This window comes from Zingiber officinale, chromosome 7A, assembly GCF_018446385.1.
Source record: "Zingiber officinale cultivar Zhangliang chromosome 7A, Zo_v1.1, whole genome shotgun sequence".
NCBI classification, from domain to species: domain Eukaryota; kingdom Viridiplantae; phylum Streptophyta; class Magnoliopsida; order Zingiberales; family Zingiberaceae; genus Zingiber; species Zingiber officinale.
The window spans coordinates 29,928,878-29,947,156 of NC_055998.1; the positions used below are offsets into that span (position 1 = coordinate 29,928,878).

The 18,279-nt window shown below is 36.6% G+C and overlaps 1 protein-coding gene across 1 annotated transcript; it reads right to left on the reverse strand.

Annotated features, from left to right (window-relative positions):
* Positions 1 to 5,139: 5,139 nt before the first annotated feature.
* Positions 5,140 to 5,697, reverse strand: LOC121999320 (dirigent protein 1-like). Its single transcript, XM_042554018.1, has one exon. It carries the CDS (start codon positions 5,695 to 5,697, stop codon positions 5,140 to 5,142), a length of 558 nt encoding a protein of 185 aa, XP_042409952.1.
* Between the last annotated feature and the right edge of the window lie 12,582 nt (positions 5,698 to 18,279).

Below are 18,279 nucleotides of genomic sequence, written 5' to 3' on the forward strand. Positions count from 1 at the left end.
TATTTCAGTTTAAAGCGAAGCCCGTGTTTTTAAATCTGTGAAGTCTATATTTGTATATACTTCGTCGATTTTTGCAGCGAAGTTGAAAATACACTTTTACTTCGTATATTTAAATTGACGAAGTAAATTGTGGCGAAGTAAAAAGTCATTTTTCACATAGCGCTAGGTTATACAAGAAATCAAAAAATGATTATAACAATGAACATTGCTTTGCTTGCTCTTTTCTTGCTTGAAATAGATTCTTGATGCTTGCAAAATGCAGTAACACTTCTCTTTCAAACCCTCAAGAACTGGCATGAATGATTGTAGTGAGTCGTGCCTTCAAAACTTCGCAAAACCCTTTTATAGGGTTCACTCGACATCCCTAATCGATTAAGCTTTTTCCTAATCGATTATCACGTCAGCCAATCGTTCGAACACATGTAGAATGACTCTTTTTTAACTCTTAATCGATTGGTGAGCCATCCTAATCGATTCAAAAGCTTCTAATCGATTGCCCCAATCGATTCCCTAAGCTTTTGTTCCTTCGCGACGTTGGCCAATCGATTGTGCCAATTGATTGGCAAATTAATTCCCCAACTCTATGTTCTCTTGCAAAAAACCTTAATTGATTAGGCCAATTAATTAAGAAGTGTTAATCAATTGCCTTAATTGGTTCTATCTCTTCGCGACAAATCACTACCCAATCGATTGGTAATGGCTGAATTGATTGGGTCAATCGATTCAACCCTTGTTCTCTTGAATTCACTCTGTGAAGCTCTCAATCGATTGAGCATTCTTCCTAATTAATTCATCAATGCCTAATCGATTAAACCAATCGATTAGAATTGCAATCGATTTTGGCACCACCCTCTGTGCTCATGCGACAAATGCCCTAATCGATTAGCTTAGGGTCAATCGATTGTCCAACCATAACTTGCTTAACCCAAGTTTAGGATTTCTTTATCTAATATCCAGTCAATCATGACCTGTTGAAACTTTTTCACCAAGTGTCTGGTCAACCTTTGACCCACTTGGACTTTCCATCTCGTGCTAACTTCCCATTGAACTTTCGATCACCAAGTGTGATCTTCTTTGACTTACTTAGATTTTCTTCTTGTTTAACCTTAGTTAGAACTTTTTCTTGCCAACTTGAAGTTCTGCTTGACCCACTTGGACTTTTCTTTGCCTAACCGCAGTTAATACTTCCTTTTGCCAACTTGTGATTCTCCTTGACTTACTTGAACTTTTCTTTGTCTAACCGTAGTTAGGCTTTCCTTGTCTAACCTCCAGTTAGGACTTTATAATCAAGTATCTAATCCTCCATAACCTATTCGACTTCTCTCTCACATGTTGTCAAGTATCTGGTCAACCTTGACCTACTCAACCTCTTCTCACAGATTGTTCAAAAATCAAAACTCAAAACACAAGCTCGAATCCACTCAAGGTTAGTCAAACTGGTCAAGCTTGACCCGAGGATGATTGCATCAATAATCTCCTATCAATATTCTATATATCACTATATATAAATATCCAAACTAGCATTCATGTATTTTTTTTTTAAACTTGTAAAACTATTGTCTAGTTGCATTTTTTATTATATTGTTGACCTTGTTTAGTTTAAATTCAATTTGTTAGTCATAATTCTAATAATGTATTATACTTTCTATGGGATTGGAAACTACTAGCTAGTTTTGGAGTAGGATTGATTGTCTTTGCTAGGATGTTTTTATTATTTTTGGTAATATATTTGTATATATTACATTAAGATGTTTATTAATAAAATTGAAAATATCTTGGATATTCATTTTTGTTTTTTTATTGGATTGAATTTGATATCTGATTGGATTGGATTTGATAGTATCCATTTTGTGAATGTGCTATGTGGATTGTATTGTTTGTTATATTGTGGTGTTATAATGTGTAATGTGATTGTTATGTTTGTGAATGTCTTATGTTATTTGTGAATGTGTAATGTGTGTTTGTGAATGTGTAATGTGAATGTGTTGTGAAAACTATCATTTGTGATGATGTTGATTGATATATATATATGTAACAGGGGAAAATGTCAAAATGGGGAGGCTTTGCTAGAATTTTTACTTTGATTCACGACGGAATTTTAATATTTAGTTACTAATTAGATATGAAATTTTAATATTATGTTACTAATTAGAGATAGAATTTTAATATTCTATTGCTAACTAGCGACGAAATTTTAAAATTTCGTCTTTAAACCCACCAAAGAAATTTTAATTTTCCATCTCTAGTTAACAATGAAATTTTAATTTTTTGTCTCTAGTTAGAGACAGAATTTTACATATCCATCGCTAAGTTTGGCTAGAGCTAGGACGGAACCGTTAACGAATGTAAAAGTATAGATGATAATAAAATTTATCAACAATAAAATAAAATAAAATTTATTTAAGTATAGATGATGATATACTAGGAGATAGAGCTCAATAGAATAAAAGGATCCATATAGTCAATCTCATCTAGTGGGATAAAGCTTGGTTGTTGTTTAGTTGTGACAAAATTTAAACTTTCATCTCTAAGTTTAGTGACATAATTAAAATTTAATCGCTAAGTTTAGTGACAAATATTAAATTTCGTCGCTATTAGCAACGAACGGTTAAATTCTATCGCTAAACGACATCATCGACCCATTTAATAATAATAGTAATAATTGGTCGCTATATTTAATTAGTGACCAATTAGCGACAGAGTTATCCGTCGCTAATCTACATTTTTCTTGAGTAACAATTCGGGTCAGGTTTGGATTGGTGGATTCGGGTTGGAGGGTTAATGGGTTGGCACATCAAAACCTAAACCTGACTTGATTAATATTTTGGGTTAAATTGTTCGACCCGAACTCGATCGGTTTATCTATATTTGACCCAAATCCAACTTAAAATGTCTAATAATCTGAATCCAATCTGAACCCTACCCAATCTGAAATGACTCATTTATTAAAACATGTTCATCTTAACCTGAACTCAACATGAACCTAGCCCCAAAAAACCTATTTTATAAAAATATGCTCATTTTAACCCGAACTCAACTAGAAGTTGATCCAAAAATAGTTATAAACGAGTTTGCGGGTTGTAATCGGGTCATTTCAGATTCACACGAACTCGACCATTTATCAATCGTGTCAATCAGGTCGACCCGAACTCAATCCGAATCCAATGCTAAGACTTGACACTAACATAATTTTTTCATTTTCGATTCGAATCGTATTCTTATATCGGGTCAGAAATTGTCACATCTACTTTCTTTCTTTTTTTCCTGGTATTGCATGGATCCTAAACCCTTTTCCATATTAATATTTTTTTATTCATTTTAATAATTTAAAAATAAATTTAAACAAATTTATCTAAAAAATTTAAATTATTTAACGTTATTACATTTTTGTGTGCATCCTAGAAACATAGTAAAAGTTTATCAAATATTTCAATAAAAAAAAATAAATGAGAAATAAAAATATATATATTTCTAACGTTCCAAATAGAGGTTAAAAACGATTTTTTTCTCTTGATTTTTTTAAAGAAAATTTTAATAGGAACATAATAGTTTATTGGAGGTAATGTACCTTTAAAATATAAGTTTCTAAATATTCAGAGATATTTGTTCAAATTGAACTTAATTTATTAGTTTATTTATTCAATTAACTGCCTAAGGTGCTAATCATTTTTTTATTTACCAAAATAAACAAACAATACGACAATTTCTCACCAATTAGTGGCTTATATATCATCATTTTAGTTTAAAATTTCATTTTAAAAAATTGATTTTTGTTGAATTCTTTAGTCAAAGAAGATCATGTTGACTTTGAATATATAGTCCAATATAATACACGATAACTGATAACAATACAATAGATCAAGTAATGTACCAAAGAATCATTCAAATATTTGTGTTTTTAACTAATTCACGTTAGAAATTTTCTTAAAACACGAGATAACAAACTTTGTAGTTTCATGAACTTGAATTGAATTCGACGACTGAGATCCATTCTGACTTGCATCTGAGGATTATAAAAGAAACCTTGATATTTAAAAGTTATATAATAAAAGATCATTATGCCCCCGACACTCTCACAGTTTGACCGTCTCTTCATAAGCGAAGAAGATAAATTATAAAATCAATTTATAATCGATATTATATGAAAAAAAAAAATTAGAAGATGGACTTATAATTAATGATTAAGAGGTGAGAGGAATAAAAATTATATTCACTCGGTCTCGGAAGCTCAATGACACATGCTTAATTAATTAATTAATTATTTTCTCTCTCTCAGTTCGAGACCATTAAGTAAAAATGGAGAAAAATAATATGAAAGTTTATACCGTTTGTATTTGGATTATGTAGATAAGTTTTTAGATAGTTTTAAAATTGTTAAATTATATATTTATTTTTTAATTTACCTTTATCAATCAACTAATATTTTAAATAAATCGAATCAATTTCACATTGTGTCAAAATATTAAAATTTTAAATAAATTGATTTATTTTTTTTTCCAAAGTCGATTTTAAATAAAATTAATTGATGGATCAAATGATCTCGGATTGACATTAAACTAATTTTTATATATTCAGTTATCTCTCCATCTTCTCAAATGTCTATTTGACGTCAATCGATTTTGTGTCTATTTGATGTTTAGTACATCAACTAATTTTGTCTAAAATCAGTTGGTAGATCAAATGACCTCAGATTTATATGAAACTAGTTCCTATATGTTCGTTTACTTCTCCTGATTATATCTATACCCTCAAATATCAATTTGACTCAAGATATTGAAAACAATCATTTTTTGAATATGAATATATATATTTGAAAAATTTAATCCGTGTTAAAAAAAATGCGATTAATAAATCAAACTATCTCGGATTGACATGAAACTAGATCCTATATGTTTGGCTAGTTCTCTTGATTATATTCATTTCCTCGAATATAAATTTGATCCAATATATTGATAGTAATAATTTTTTTAAAAATAAATTAAAATTTTCTAATATTTTAATATTTAAAAATTACTACCTTCAATATATTAAATTCATTTAATTTATTAATTAATTTTATCTAAAATTTAATATTTTAATAAATTAACTGACAAAAGCCGAAATTTATAACTTTTATTATAACGTCGCGCCGCGCGCGTATCAGTCGTCCATGTGATATATGTAGGCGTCGTATTCGACGACGAGGTAGATGACGTCACCTTCCACTTTCCTGTTCACCAACTTGCTTATCGTGTAGCCGCGGGCCATCCGAAACTTGCCGCTGCCGCCGATGATGGCCCTGTCCATGACCTCCGTCAGCACCGCCCTCCCGAAAATAGAAATGCTGCTCCCATTGTACTCTCCAGCAGTGAAGATGAAGTTGAACATCGACAGGTACGCCGTCGGGGTGCCCAACGACGCCGCCACCGCCAGCTCGTGCGCCCTCCCCAGCAGCTTCGACCCCGGCTCCGCGCCCTCCCGGAGGTAGTTATCTCCGACCCCGATACTGCCGAGGGCGGTGTAGCTCGAGTTGGGAGGGTTGACCACTGTGATGGTGGTTGCGTTGGGGCCGCCGTAGATCTCGTGGAAGAAGAAGTGGAGGTGAGTCAACTTCTCGTTGTACGGATACTGATGGCTACTGCTTGCCGTCGACGGCGCGGGGCCGGAAAGCAGTAGCAAAATGGGAAGAAGAAGAGGAAGAAGGGGAGAGGACGCCATGGATTGATGCGTTGTCAATTGTTATGCGTTGTGGCCAATTTTTCTTTATATAGGATGTGAAGTTTTCAAAAGATAAGGACGACGGTCCGGTCTCAATCTCATATGCCTATCAAATAAATATTAAAAACGTCTATGATATTATCTATGTTTTATTATATTATTATTTCTATTTAAATAAATTTTATTATTTTTTATTATTAATCATTTTTTAAAAAAAATTTACATTGTCTAATGAACATATTTATTCACTATTAGCTATCTCTCGAAATTCTCTCTGTTCAATATTATGCGTTAATGCATGGAATGAATTTTTTTTATTATGATTTCTCAATTCATCCCATGAAAAAAAACGTCAACGGAATTGGTACACACATTTGGATAATTATATTTTACATCAACTTTCTTTGGACCTTCTGGCCTTTTTACTCACTCATCCCGCCAATTGGCAACTCAGAAAATTAAATAAATTAAAAAGTATTTATTATTATTTTTATTAAAAGAATGTTTTTTATAAAAAAAATATTAAAATAACCTCTTACATATTTTTTATTCTGTATATACTTTTCTCGGTAGCTATGATTGTAAGTTGTAACTATAGGGAGGTGATACCCTGTTAAAATTATTCTAATTTAATCAAAAATATTATATAAAAAATATTATTATTATTAAAATAATCTTTATTAATTTAATCAAAATTATTTAATTAAAATCATTTCAACTTGATTAAAATAGAACGAACAGTGTTGTAATAGTTATTGTTCATCATCACTACAATTATAAAATTAGCAACTATTATCAATGATTATTGGAGTTTTGAAGTAATTTTAACCAACTTAATTAGAAGAGAGTATATTTTATTATAATGATTACTGGAGTTATGTGGTTGTTGAAATAAAACTAAGTAGAGTACACTCACTTCAGTTTCAAAATTTTGATTTCTAGATGATTACAGTTGAGTTCATGGAGGGTTCAACTAAGTAACAATTCCCTTTTGCCATATTGATTTACATTCACAATACATTAGTAAAAATTCCTGTTGATAGAACTTTAGAATTATAAAAATAGTTTCAACATAATGAAAGAAACACAAAAATCAATCTAAGCTTTCATCATCTGTTTCATTATTTACAACTGGAAGAACATCAACTATTGAGTCCTCTACATCAGTTCTAATTAGTTCAACATCTACTATTTTTGTTGGTTGGTCCTAGGAAGATCGTACCGGTTCCACTGTACAAAAATTTTATACACGTGTCGAACCTTTCCTAAACAACCTATTGTGTTCTTTAGAAGTTAAATTAGGAATCGCAAACGGAACTTAACATTATTGATTCCAAATTTAACTTATCTGTTCTTAATGGTTTAAATTTGGATCGCAAGCGGAATTTAACACTATTGATCCAAATCAACCTATGCTATAAATTCAATTAAATATTAATTTTCAAAATTGACTTCCAGGACTGCATGGCGAGGCACATGACCTTCTTGGGTATGGGAGCATCCACCACCACCTAGACAAAGCCTTTTAAGGAAAGCTAATATTTAATTTCCTTATATAACTTTAGGTTTAACCAAAAAGAACAATCAAATCACAAATTCGAAAAATAAAAAGAAAACACAAACTCGAATTACAATTCGAAAAACTAGAATCTAATGTCTCTTATATTTAAAATTCTAACAAAGAAAAATAACTAGCATGATGCGGAAGAAAATTACTAGTTATATCTTTTCTTTGTATGCTAATAACCTCGAGATCTTCTGCCGTATTCCTCGTCTCCTCTTGGACGTCGTGTGGACGACGATCCTCCAAGATGAACATCACTCAAAGAGCTTCTCCTCCTTCTCTAAGTTTCGGCCACCACCACCACCAAGGAGCAAAAGAGAGCAAAGGGAAAAGAGAGGGAGAGAGGGTCGACCACAATGAGGAACTCCACCAAGAGAATAAGAATTGTTATGTCATGAGGCCTCTCCTCCCCTTCTTTTATATTACTTGCCCAAGGCAAATAAGGAAAGAATTTTTACAAAAATTAAAATCTTCCTCTTGTTTTTCCTTTTCCCCTTTTATTTTTCCTTTTCTTTCCTCTTGGTTGATTCAATCACCAAATCAATGATTGAATAATCTATTGATTGGCCGGGCCCTTGCTTGGGCACCAAGCAAGGGTGGCCGACCACTTAAAAGGAAGGAAATACTTTTGTAAAAATTTTATAAGCAAAGAACAAAAGCTCTTATAAAATTTTACAAGCTCTCTTTTTAATTTCCGAATGTGGATGTTAAAAAAGAAAAGTTTTAAAAATTAAAATCAAGTTTTAAAATTTAAAACATCTCTTCTAAAATTTCCTTTTTCAACATGGTTACAAAAGTTAAAAAGATTTAAAATTTAAAACTTCTCTTCCTTTTTTTCTAAAACCATGAGGATGGTTAAAAAAGGAAAGTTTTAAAACTTTTAAACTTTCTTTTAAACCATGTGACCTAATTCAAATAAGGAAAATTTTATATTTTAAAAACTCTCTTTTAAAACTTGTAGTTTTCTATAAAGAGAAGATTTTAAAAATTCAAAACACCCCTCCTAATTTGACATAACATGGTCGGCCCCTCTTTGCTTGGACACCAAGCAAAGGGCTGGCCCCTTTATGAAGGAGATTGGCTGACCCCTTTGGCTTGGTCACTAAGCCATAGGTCGGCCTCTTCTTGGACACCAAGAAAGGCTTTATATGGGTGGACTTGAGGCTTTAATGAGCCTACGACAAGGAGCTAGAGAAGAAATTGGTTTTGGTCTTCCGATGAGCTTGAGTATCCCGTGTTCGCCTCGAACACACAACTCAAATTCATCAATAATAACTCATTCCACTAGAGAGTTATTATTGCACTACTGCACCAATCCCAAATTATATTATGGGCTCCTTCATATATGAGTGTGTTAGTCTCCCTGTGTTTAAGATATCGAATGTCCACTAATTAAGTAAGTTACTGACAACTCACTTAATTAATATCTAGCTCCAAGAGTAGTACCACTCAACTTCATTGTCATGTTGGACTAAGTCCACCTGCAGGGTTTAACATGACAATCCTTATGAGCTCATCTTGAGGACATTATCAACCTAGTATCTCTAGGAAACAGTTTCCTTTTATAATCAACAATACACACTATAAATGATACCATTTCCCAACTTATCGGGCTTATTGATTTATCGAACTAAATCTCACTCATTGATAAATTAAAGAAATAAATATCAAAGTAATAAGGGATCAAAGTAATAAAGGACTTCGGAAAAATCCTTGCTTGTTTTAAGCATGCAAAACTCCAAGAAAGGTTTCTTACCTTTTCAGGACGGAGTAACTTTATCTAAAGATATGTCTCTGTAGACATCAAAGGAGATAAAGGAAATAAAGGCAGTTCTTTATGCTTCGGCTGTCGGAAGTCTAATGTATGCTATGCACGAGATCAGAAATCTGTTTTGCCAAGGGCATAGTTAGCAGATATCAAAGTAACCCTAGACAAGGACATTGGACTGCAGTAAAGTATATATTAAAGTACCTTAGAGGCGCTAGAGATTATATGCTAGCTTACAAAGCAGTTAATTTAGTCCCTGTGGGTTACACGGATTTTGGCTTCCAATCAAATATGGCTAATAATAAGTCAACCTCGGGGTTTTGTGTTTACTTTAGGAGGTAAAGTCATAACTATGGAAGAGTGATAAGCATAGGTGTTTTTCTGGACTCCACCATAGAATCTTAGTATATGGCAAGCCTCTGAGGTAGCCATAAAAGCTGAATGACTCAATAACCTCAAGATAGACTTAGATATGATTTCTGGTTTGTCCAAAGATTGTTACAATTTATTGTAATAATGTTGGTGCAGTAGCAAACTCAAAGAAACCATAAGTCTATAAGGCAAGTAAACACAATAGAGCGCAAGTACCACCCAATACGAGAAATCGTATAAACGAGGAGAAGTTGTTGCTGCCTAGATTGCATCAGGTGATGACCTATAGATCCTTTCACTAAGGTCCTTAAGGCAAGAGCTTTTGATGGGCATGTTGAAGGGTTGGGAATCAGATGTATGGCAGCAGATATGGCAGCTTAGTCTTTTAGTATAAGTGGGAGATTGTTAGAGTGTATACTAAAAGCCTAGCTTTTGGTATAAACATTTATCTAGAAATAAGGATCACATTGGTCAAATGTCTACATTTATGATAAATGTAGTTGCTCAATTAATTTATATTGTAGATAACATGGTGTGTGGTGTCACATACAGAAGATCATGTTATCGGTTCCTTATAAATTATAAACAGTAGCTCACGACCAAGATGGAAAGGAGCAAACCATTGGAAGGTCGTAGTGTAATTAGGTATTAGTTTATCTTAACTATATAATTACACTAGTACACTCAGAGTGTATTGAGTAGGACCATTTGAGGTCGTTTCTTTTATACTGACTTTATAAAGAAACAAAGACCTCGGTTATTATGGAAGTGTGTGCTCTTAATCCTAATATAATAACAAGCACATATATTTGATATTTATTTCTTTAATTTATCAATGGGTGAGATTTAGTTCGATAAATCAATAAGCCCGATAAGTTGGGAAATGGTATCACTTATAGTGTGTATTGTTGATTATAAAAGGAAAATGTGTCCTAGAGATACTAGGTTGATAATGTCCTCAAGAGGAGCTCATAAGGATTGTCATGTTAAACCCTGCAGGTGGACTTAGTCCGACATGATAATACGGTTGAGTGGTACTACTCTTGGACTAAGATATTAATTAAATGAGTTGTCAGTAACTCACTTAATTAGTGGACATTCGATATCTTAAACACAGGGAGACTAACACACTCATAATAAGAAGGAGCCCAAAAATGTAATTTGGGATTGGTGCGGTAGTTCAATAATAGTTCTCTAGTGGAATGAATTATTATTGATAAAATTAAGTTGTGTGTTCGGGGCGAACATGGGATGCTTAATTTTATCGGGAGACCAAAACCAATTCCTCCTCTCGGTCCCTATCGTAGCCTCTTATTTATAGAGTACTATACCCACCTATACCCACCTTCATACCCATGAGAAAGGGGCCGGCCAAGCTAGCTTGTGGTTCGCCAAGCCTTGGTTCATGGGTGGCCGGCCCTAGCTTGTACCTAAGCTTAGGTGGCCGACCCCCATTAAATTAAAAAGAATTTTAATTTTTATTTTTATTATGTGGAAGATATAATTTATTACAGAGAATTAAAATTAAAATATCTCTCTTTAAAAGATCTACAAAAAGATTAAAAGAAAGAGATTAGATCTCTTTCCTTATTTGTAGATTGGAAAGATATTTTATTTTTTTCTCTGAAAAATTATTCACATGTTGAAAATTAAAATTATAGAAATTTATTTTTATCAACCATAAAGGGATTTTAAAAGAAAATTTTATTTTTTAAAATTTTCAAAGACAAAAAAGAAAGTTTTAATTGTTGATTAAAATTATCCTATTTGCTCTACATGAGGTGGCCGGCCACATACAATTAATTAGGAAAATTTATTTAATTTTTTCTTAATTAATTGTTGTCAAGGAAAGTTAAGGAAATTTTATTATAAATAAATTTCCTTATTTACCAAAGCCAAGGAATATAAAAGAAGGGGTAGGGGTGCCTTCATGGTGAACAACCTCTATTATTTTTCTCCCTCTTTTCCTTGGTGTGGTGGCCGGCCCTTCCCTTTCTCTCTTCTCCTCTTGTTGGCCGAAACCTATCTTCTTGGTGGAGCTTTTGTTTGTGGCCGGATCAAGGAAGGAGAAGAAGGAGAGAAAGCAAGTCTCATCTCTAGCATCCCTTGGAGCATTGGTGGTGGCCGAAATTATTCATCCTTGAAGAAAATTATTGTGGCCGGCCATCCTCTTCCTTTCTTCCTCTTTTGTGGTGGCCAAAACTTATCTCTTGCTTGGAGTTCTTGTGGTGGCCGGATACTACTTGGAGAAGAAGAAGAAGAAGGAGAGAAAGCTTGTATCCCTTGGAGCTTGGTTGGTGTTTTGTTCTTCGTCCTTGGTGAAGCTTCTTTGTGATTGGCCGAACCTAGCTAGGAGAAGAAGAAGGTGCTTGGTGGTTTCTCATCTCGGAAGATCGTTGCCCACACAACGTCCGAGGTTAGAAGAGGAATACGGTTGAAGATCAAGAGGTTTTTCTACAAGGTATAACTAGTAATTTTTCTTTCCGCATCATACTAGTTATTTATGGAAATAATACCAAATACAAGAGGCTTACGATTCTAGAATTTTGAATATGTTTTTCGATGTTGTGTTCTTTTGTTTTTTCTTTTCCTTGTGATTTGATTGTTCTTTTCGGTTAACCTAAAGTTATTTTAGGAAATTAAATATTAGCTTTCTATAAAAGGTTTTGTCTAGTCGGTGGTGGTTGCTCCCATATCCAAGAAGGTCGTGTGCCTCGCCACGTCAGTACTGGGAACCAATTATGGAAATTAATATTTAATGGAATTAATAACTTAAGGTGATTTGGGTCGAACGTGTTAAGTTCCGCAGGAGATCCAAGTCAAAACCTAAAAGAACAAATAGATTAAGTTTTGGATCAAACGTGTTAAGTTCCGCAGGCGATCCAAAATTTAATTTAAAAGAACACATGGTAGCTAGGAAAAGGTTCAGACCTTTGTACAAAATTTTTGTACAGTGGAACCTCTAGGTTTTCCGAGTAGCAACCAATAATTGGTATCAGAGCTAGGGTTTTGCCTCTGTGTATTTGGTATTAGTTTAATTATGCACATGTCATACATAATTTAGGCAGGATAATAGTAGGATGTGCTAACTTTGTGGATGCAGGATCCAACTATTATGGCTTTTAGTTATTATGTGTGTGATTGGACCCTTGGACATGTCAAGGACATTTATATGTGTGTGCATGATTGTATTATAAAATACAGCAGGAGCTGTATTTAGTTTTATTAGGATTTTATTTTTGATCTAGATACATGTACATTCCTTTTATGGAATATAGGATCAAAAATTTAAAATTCTATTTATGTCGCGGATCGAATCTTGCAAAGCGTGGAACCTTCTAAGGACCAGAGGCGCAGCGGAACTAGGAGCAAGATGGATGCGACAGCTAGACCCGGTGGCGGTGGCCAAATATGGCAGCAGCTTCGGATGACAACACACGGAGGACAACTAGAGATAAAAGCCATAATAGTTGAAAATTATATTTTCTATTTATTGCTTTTATATTGTGCTGTGTGTGCATGTTGGTTTACATATTTAGTAGGCTAGCATAGTTAAAATTCCTCATTTATAAATAACTAAGTGGAAGAGGGATTTTTAAGTAAATCCCATGGTCTCCATTACTGGTTTGTAAGTGATGCAAACAAGCTTGCGCGTTGGCTCTGAGTGCCTTCCTCCATAACGGATGAGCTTGATTGTGGATCACTAGAACAAACTTCCAATTTTGGATGACTATAGGAAGTTAATTAAGAGCGTGTGATCTTCCCCAACGGAAGGGGCATAATCTTATTAATGGACTTAGTGTCAAGTAATGGTATACACTTAGACACATTTAATAGTATCCTCCCCAACGGAGTCACTACTATCACTTGTGTGACCAAAGGGAAATCAACTATTGATTTGTCATAAAACTAGATTGACAATATAATAAAATTAATAAACCCCTCTTACAAATGTTTGAATTTGTATACGTCCACACTAACGTGACATACAAGATTCATGGTGTTTGAGGTAATTTTATTTGTCAAAAAGTTATATTGACAAGATAGTCAATGGGTAAAACCCTCCTCTTACAAATGATGAATTTGTATACGTCCACACTAACGTGGCATGCAAAATTCACGGTGTTTGAGGTGTTGGTGAATTTAAATAATATTGTTTGAGGAATCAATGTTATTTTAAATTCAAAGAATTTTGACCAAATATTTGATCAAAGACAGATTAACTATTAATTTTATTCGTCATAAAGTAAAGTTGACGAGATAATAAAATTAATGAATAAAATCTCCTCTTCGATTTTGTATACACAAAATTCATGGAGATTTTAAGGAGTTGATCTTGACCAAATATTTTTGTGATTCTTAGGATGTTTGTCAATCCCTAGTAGTCATACTATAGAAAAAGACTTAGTAGTCCCAATTGTAATGATTGGAAATAGGACTTGGACATTAAGGTAGACTGTCTTCTTAGAACTAAGAACAATTTAGGTGTATTTAATTCATTAGTTGAAACATGTCTAGTGGTGTTATCTACCAGAACCTGGAGTGTAGATACAAGATGCCATTAATCATGTCTGCAATTCATTGCAGGGTTCCAGGAAACCCGACAACTAAATGAAAGGTAAATCACCGTCCACATGGACACTACTGTAAAAGTGGTAGCTGTTGCAGTGGGAGATGTTTATCTTTTGATAAGAATAAAATATGGATTTTAAGTAATTGTCTTTACGTACCAAGTTTAGAAAGAACCTGATTTCAGTTTCTAAACTATTATAGATATTGTGTCTATTTTGATAACAAAGTTGTTATCAAGAAAAATAGGGAAGTTATCTATTCTGGTATGATGGTTGATAATTTATAATCCTATAACTCCCACGATGCAACAAATGGAAATTAGTAACACATCTTCTAACTTTAAGAGAAAGTAACCTTCGAAAATGAACCAATTATATCTTTGGCTTCTAAGGCTAGGTTATATTAACTTGAGTAGGATTCATTGGTAGCTGATGAACTTTTGGGTTCATTAGTAGTGGAAATCTTTCCAACCTACGAATCTTACTTGGAAGGAAAAATAACCAAGAAGCTTTTAAGTCTAAGGGGTATGGAGTCAAAGATATATTGGAATTGGTTCATTCTGATTTGTGTGATCCTATGAGCATCCAGGCAAGAGGTTGTTTCAAATATTTCATCTATTTTATAGACAACTATTTGAGATACGGATATATTTACTTGATGCGCCGCAAGTCTAAGTGCTTTGATTAGTTCAAAGAGTACAAGGCTGATGTGGAGAAACGACAAAGTAAAAGTATCAAGACACTACGGTAAGATCATAGTGGCAAGTACCTCTTGGGAGAATTTAGGAGTCATTTATCAGAAGTAGGGATTCAATCCCAACTAACTGCACCTGGCACACCCCAACAGAATGGTGTAGGAAAAGGAAGGTATAGGACTCTTATGGAAATAAGTAGATTGATGAGTTATTAAGAATATTATCAAAATCATTTTAAAGATATACTCTGGAAACGGGAGTGAATATAGTACCTTCTAAAGTCAGAACTCTCTACTCATATAGAATTGCTGAATAGGCGTAAGCCTATTTCGAAGCATATTCGGATTCGGGTAGTCCAGCACATATGCAGAAGAGAGACAATGATAATTTGGACAGGAATTCACTTGTTTGTGGGTTATCCTAGTGAAATGAAAGTAGGTTTATAGTCTTAAAAATCAGAAGGTCATTGTTAGCATCAATGACCGATTTTTAGAAAAGGACTATGTAATAAACCATGTGCCCATAAGAAAACTTGTTCTTAAGGAAATAATAAAAGACATGTCTAATCTAGTACCAACTGTACAAGATGAGATACCACAAGGAAACTGCAACACGTATCACAAATGATACACAATTGCAGAAAGTGCCTTGTCGTAGTGGGAGGGTTGTTAGGCAACCTAAAAAGATTCATGATTTGGGAGAGTTTTTGGACTCGATCCCTAGAGGACATGAACCTGTTCTCTGGACATATGACGACGTGGCTCCCGTATCTGGCATATAGCAACCAACACAGTGGCTCCCGTATCTACACACCAGGTGCTGGTAGATAACACCGCTAAACATGTTTCTACTACTAGAGAATAAGATATACCTTTATTGTTCTGATTCCTACGAGGACAGTCTGCCTTCCAATGTCCAGCCTACTTGTAGAAGCACTTGCCCTTCGGCTTCTTCATTCCATCTTTTGGTCCTGTCCCTAGAGGTTTATTCACCTTCTTTGCTGAAATAACTTGTTTCTTCTTCTTCTTGTCTTTTGACTTAGAAGTAGAACCATTTTCAGGATAGTGAATCTGAGCACTATTACGAAATATACCTTCTGCTGCCTGTAGTTCTGTCAGAAGTTCCACCAACGTATACTCCCTTTTGTTTATGTTATAGTTCAGGCGAAACTGCTCAAAACTTCTGGGTAGCGTTTGGAGAATAATATCGACCTGGGTTTACCCATCGATTTCACCTCCAAGAACTTGTATTTCGTTTAGATAAGCCATCATTTTGAGAATATGATCCCTAACGGGTTGATCCTGTCGGGAAGCTGAGAAGACGAACCTGCCGGAATGACGTATCTGGAAGGTTGACCGCATCCCCATGACCCGGTTGATGATCTGTCCGCTGCGTTGACCAAGTCGTCAAAAGTCCTCTGGTCAATAATTCCTGCAGCCAGCGACCGGGTCGCCCCGGTCTCTGGTACCTCGGTGCTCGAAGCGAATCCCACGGATATATAAGTAGCCGAACAATAATAACAGAATAGTGAAATAAATGCAGGAAAGGTACGATAACGTACCCTGGCCCCGGGGGGGCGCCCTCGGATGGATGGATGAACTGATTGGGATAATGACCGAGTCGCCACGACTCTGAATAGTAGATATATGTCCGCCCAGTGAGTAGTTGGCTCCAGTGGCTCGGAGCCTGACGCGATATGGATCCGTAGGATGACGCACTGTCCGACTACAATCTCGGCTCGCAGGCCGGAATACAACAGCGGCACGAAGGCATAATACACTCTCGGCTCGCAGGCCAGCATACAGACATAGTACTATACCTGAACGGCGGCTGCTCGGAGGGTGGCGGCGAACTACCGCACAGATGATGGCGGTGGACTGCTGCCAAGAGGCAGTACCCGCTGTAATCGTCGGCAACGACCACTAGAAGTGCCGGCAGCAGTGGAGGAGGTGTCTGGGGCTACTGGAGACGCCGATGGTGTCTATGATAGTCACCGGAAGTAGTAGTGACGGCGGGGGAAGCCGGCTGCAACTGGAGGAGGCGGCGCTGGCCGACAGCAGCGGCACCCGTCGCTGGGGGTGGAGGCATGGAGAACTCACTGTGATGCTTGTCGGCGGAACGCTGCTTGCGCGAAGAAAAGAAGAGGAGATGGCGGCCCGCGACCGGTTTCGGCGAAGAGGGAACAGACGATGCTGGCGGTTGGGGCGCGGTGGCATGGAGAACTCACTGTGATGCTTGTCGGCGGAACGTTGCTTGCGCGAAGAAAAGAAGAGGAGATGGCGGCCCGCAACCGGTTCCGGCGAAGAGGGAACAGACGATGCTGGCGGTTGGGGCGCGATGGCATGGAGCCACGGCTCGATGGCGGCGGAGACGCGAGATGCGCCGACAACAACGGCGAGAGGCCACGATGTCGAGAGAGAAGGGAGGAAGTGGCTCGAAGATGATCGTCGCCGGCGGCCTCCTCCGACATTGTTGAAGATGGATCAAGAAGAAGCTCTTGTTCCTCCTTTATGTGGCGGCAGCCGAACCACAAAAAACCCCTCCTCCCCTCCTTTTCCCTTTCACGACCTGTGAACAGTGCTTAAAAGCACTCCAAACCCTCAATGCGCCCCCAATAGACAAAAATGCCCTTATCCCTCTCCTTAATCCCTCCCTTGCCCCCACTATCTCTGGTTCACAAGCCTCCCCTTCAAGTCTAGTCGAAGGAGGCGTAAGTCCGACTGACTGGACAGTCTATCATAAAGGGCTAAACTACCCTCGATACCAAAGTCAACTTGCTAAACATAATGTACACGGTCACGCGAGCGGTCACTATAATAACGATGTCGTATGAAATAGCAACGATGCCGAGCGGATTAAGTCGATAATCGGCCCAAGGCCAAGTGAACAATAAACATCAAACGAGCGGCAAAACAACATGCGAGCGACGAGTGCGAGGATAGTAGACCAAACGACACGCTGGACAACGAGTAGACCGAGCAGACGAGCTATGCCTAGCCCGCGACCGCGAAGATGCCGAACGGGCGATCGGAAGGGTGTCGATCGGATGGATAGACGCTAGACGGACGCTATCGTGCGAGCGATCGAAATGATGCCGATCGGATGGATAGATGCTAGACGGACGCTGTCGTGCGAGCGATCGAAATGATGCCGATCGGATGAATAGATGCTAGACGGACGCTGTCGTGCGAGCGATCGAAATGATGCCGATCGGATGAATAGATGCTAGACGGACGCTGTCGTGCGAGCGATCGAAATGATGCCGATCGGATGAATAGATGCTAGACGGACGCTGTCGTGCGAGCGATTGAAATGATGCCGATCGGACAGCTATGAAAGTGCTGACTGCGCAGCCTCAAGAATAGTCCACGGGCGATCGTAAGGTGTCACCCAGCAATCGAGTGAACTAAATGGAATGATGCCGATTGACCGCATCACTCGTGAGTCGATCGGAAGTGTAGCCCGTGAATCGAAGGCTCGTGGAGGCGAAAGTCACGAGCCGAACGGGCGCATAACCTATATTCTGGTTTGAAACTAGTAGAGATACTCTTTGTTCGCGACCATCGGAGATAGCTCGACCCCGATCAGGGGAGATAAGAAATACGATATGCT

Bases quoted from the DNA above. Each gene is read 5' to 3' on its own strand.
- LOC121999320 (XM_042554018.1), bottom strand. From the start codon at position 5,697: ATGGCGTCCTCTCCCCTTCTTCCTCTTCTTCTTCCCATTTTGCTACTG.